The sequence below is a fragment of the Trichinella spiralis genome (genome assembly GCF_000181795.1).
Source record: "Trichinella spiralis strain ISS 195 chromosome Unknown Scfld4984, whole genome shotgun sequence".
In the NCBI taxonomy this organism is placed as follows: Eukaryota; Metazoa; Nematoda; class Enoplea; order Trichinellida; family Trichinellidae; genus Trichinella; species Trichinella spiralis.
The window spans coordinates 755-3,999 of record NW_003531923.1 but is presented as its reverse complement, the minus strand read 5'-3'; the positions used below and the strand labels follow the sequence as shown (position 1 = coordinate 3,999).

Here is a 3,245-nt window from a genome sequence, read left to right as displayed (position 1 = left end):
GCTCTTCTGCAAATCGCTGCATGTATGATATTATAGCAACTTGGCTCTTTTTCAGGTACTATTGATTCAAATTGGCCGTTCGTCGACGAAGTGTTTGATGCAATTTGAACAATTGACAGCATTACGCAAACTGTGTAGCATAAATAGCTTTTTTAATTTTGTTCTATCATTAAAATTGATCAAATATTGTTTTATTTCTTTGTATATTGTTTTTTTGCTTTTATTTATTTAATCAGACGATGTTGGGCAGTTTTTAACAATTGAGGGATTTTTAAATTTAACGACAGCTCAGCTCAGGGTTGATTTGATCAATTGTTGAAGATTGAAAATTGGCAGGCTCCGCTTGCACCGTATTCTGATAGAATAATGAGGGAGGGTTTATTCGGGCGAGTATAACCTGTTGAAATTTGAATCTCATTTCGCCCAATGCACTTTTAATAACCGATCTAGGACAGACGACGATACACACTGCAACGACGAGCAGTTGAAAATTGCAGAATGTTTGTTTATTGGATTTAAATTTTTTTTTTCGTTTTGTAGAGCGTGAATTGACCACATCACTGTTGGACGAGCAGAATACAATCAAAGTGCTCAAAAGAAAGCATCAAGCGTACGCTAAAGTTAGTTGCGAGTTTTGCATTTTACAGAACAAAGCTAAACGTAGTATATAAACATTTAAAATCCACTTGTCAACTTTGACTTTGAACAAACACTTTGAAAATATTCGAGCAATGCATAAATTATATATATTATTATTAAATAGTGTCGTAATCTTAATGTCCGCTTTGCGAAACTAATCATGAATAATAATAATAATAATAATAACATTTGCGCTTTGAAATTTTGAAGCATTCTTTGATAATATACAAGCTTGGAGAACTGCTAAGCTGTTTGAAAAGCGAATTTGTCTCATTTATATTTCATATTTAAAATGTTGTTGTGGAAATTTACGTCAGTTAAACTTTGAAAATATTTTTTTAAATTTTGTTTAGCAAGATTTTACTGAAAGATTAGTTGAGTTGAAAATTAAAAAGCAACTTTGCTGTTTTTAAGGATAATTGTAACAAATTTTTTCATTTGCAACAACAACACCAGTAGCATTGGATATTTTGTGTTTGTTCAGAAACTTCTTGCAGGATATTTTTGTTATTTGCAGGAATTGAAAGCAGAAATATGCATTTTGAAGAGACGCTTGGATAATTACGAATCAAGTGCTGCTTCGCAATGTTCGGGAAGTTCAGTGGCGGATGAGCACAGTCGAGCTCCTTCACCTTCGTCCTGGTCATGCAGCAACATTAACAACAACAGCAATAGCAATAATAATGCCCTGCCCAACGGAGAAGATGTTCAAGCGGAATATCATCATCCGGCGACGACGACGACGACGTTCAACCACGTTCAAACGGTATAGAGTGAAAAAGATGTAGTTTATGAATTTTGTAGTTTTTTATTGAACGTTTTTTTTTAACTATTATGCAGACCGTTTGTGAGCACAATCAACTTATGATTGAAAAAATTGTCAAGTTACAGCGGGCGTTGGCGCGGCGTAATGAAAAAATTGAATTTCTTGAAGAGCACATGAAAAGTCTTTTCCATGAAATTCGAAAGAAAACCAAGTAATATATATATATATATATTTGGCATTATTTGTTTATTTACTGATGCAGTTTCAAGATTTTTTCTAAACAATGTTTTCATATTTCATATCATATTTACAGAATTATTCAATCGTATGTTATTCGTGAAGAAGCTGGTATGTTAACTTCTGCAACTTTCGACATGAAAAAGGTTAAGCAGATTTATTTTATTTAATCTTTTAAAAAAGTATGAATTTTTTTATACACTAGCGAAAATAGCAGTAGCATTATATTTTTAGTATTAGGAATTGAAAGTAAAAATGTTGTGTTTAAAATAAAAATTTGATCGCAGAGCAACAACATTTTCACATTTTCTTCTTTAATGCAATATAGAATTTTTTTTTGTTTTTTCATCACCACGTTCAATTGTTTAATGTTTTTCTCTTTTTATCTAAATTTAAATTTACATTACGAATGATTGTTCAAGTTGATCTTTAAATTAATTTATCGATTAGCATTGATGATTAACTGTTTGCATATTTTTTGTCTGACACGGGGGATGATGATGATGTTTCTTTTTCGAATTGAAATTTGAAATTGTGAAAATAATTTTAAAAATTTTTCAAATGTGCTCGTCTTGTATTATTATTAACACTTGAACTAATTCACATGTCTGTTTTAGCTCCAAGCACTGTTGGATCAGGTACATTTATTTTGTGTGTATGTGTGTCAGTCGTTTGAATTTCTTTCATTTTGCATGTTGTGCATAAAGGTCTTCTGTTGGGTTTGCAAACGTATATTTATCACCACTTTCATTTTACCAAGTCTATTGAATCTGTATAAAATCTGCATATTGTTATTTTCGTATGCTGCGTTTGTATTAGGTATTGGTGAAAATGAAAAATTATTTTGTCAACTGTGCATGCACAGATTGTGTGGTGTTATTTTGTTTCTTGTATATTTGCTATTATTTTTATATTTTGATTTTGCGAATTTTTCATTTTTTTAAATTTTTTTTCAGGCAGAGATGGCTAAACGTGGTCAGACGGTCATGTCGAATTTGTTCAGCACTGGTATGTCCAACAGAGAGATCAATTTAGAATTGGCAGTGGAAATGTTGAGAAAGTTGCAAGCGGTACTGGAGGATACGTTGTTGAAGAATATAACTTTCAAAGTGAGTATTTGATGAGGATTGCTAATCTGAAAATTATCGAATAAGCATATTATTGGTAGTAAATAGAAAATAATAATTGTTATTTTTTAAGGAAAGTGTCGATACATTAGGTGAAGAAATAGCTCGATTATCTAGAGAAAATAGAGATTTGAAGTTGAAAGTTGTCGCATTGGAAACAGGCAACCTTTTAACTGGGCCACCCTGAACATGCATATATATATAAATATATATTATGATACGTGTATGTGTTGTGCATGTGCATGTGCATGTGCTTGCTTTTTTTGACGAGAAGCTTCTGTAAACTATTTAGCTTGATTCACAACACTGGTATTGTTGTTGACAAGCTTTTGAAACTTTAAATCCATCCGATTGTATGCTTATTTAAATGTGATTTTTTTGTTCTTTGTTCCTTTTTCTTCTTCTTCTTCTCTTGTTTGTTTTTTTCTGTCTATAATATTGTGTACGTGAGAACTTTACTCTTATCCTGTCATCGA

The 3,245-nt window shown here is 31.6% G+C and overlaps 1 protein-coding gene across 1 annotated transcript; it reads left to right on the top strand.

The window, feature by feature from the left end:
- The first annotated feature begins 366 nt into the window (after positions 1 to 366).
- On the top strand, positions 367 to 2,956 carry Tsp_13398 (conserved hypothetical protein). Its single transcript, XM_003367017.1, has 8 exons — positions 367 to 376; positions 541 to 620; positions 1,157 to 1,405; positions 1,480 to 1,616; positions 1,719 to 1,788; positions 2,260 to 2,280; positions 2,599 to 2,751; positions 2,843 to 2,956. The coding sequence occupies exons 1-8, from the start codon at positions 367 to 369 to the stop codon at positions 2,954 to 2,956; spliced, it is 834 nt and encodes a 277-aa protein (XP_003367065.1).
- Positions 2,957 to 3,245: the final 289 nt, after the last annotated feature.

Coding starts and splice junctions, on each gene's coding strand:
- Tsp_13398 (XM_003367017.1), top strand. Junction 621..1,156: donor AGCATCAAGCGTACGCTAAA/GTTAGTTGCGAG, acceptor TGTTATTTGCAG/GAATTGAAAGCAGAAATATG. Junction 1,617..1,718: donor GAAATTCGAAAGAAAACCAA/GTAATATATATA, acceptor TCATATTTACAG/AATTATTCAATCGTATGTTA.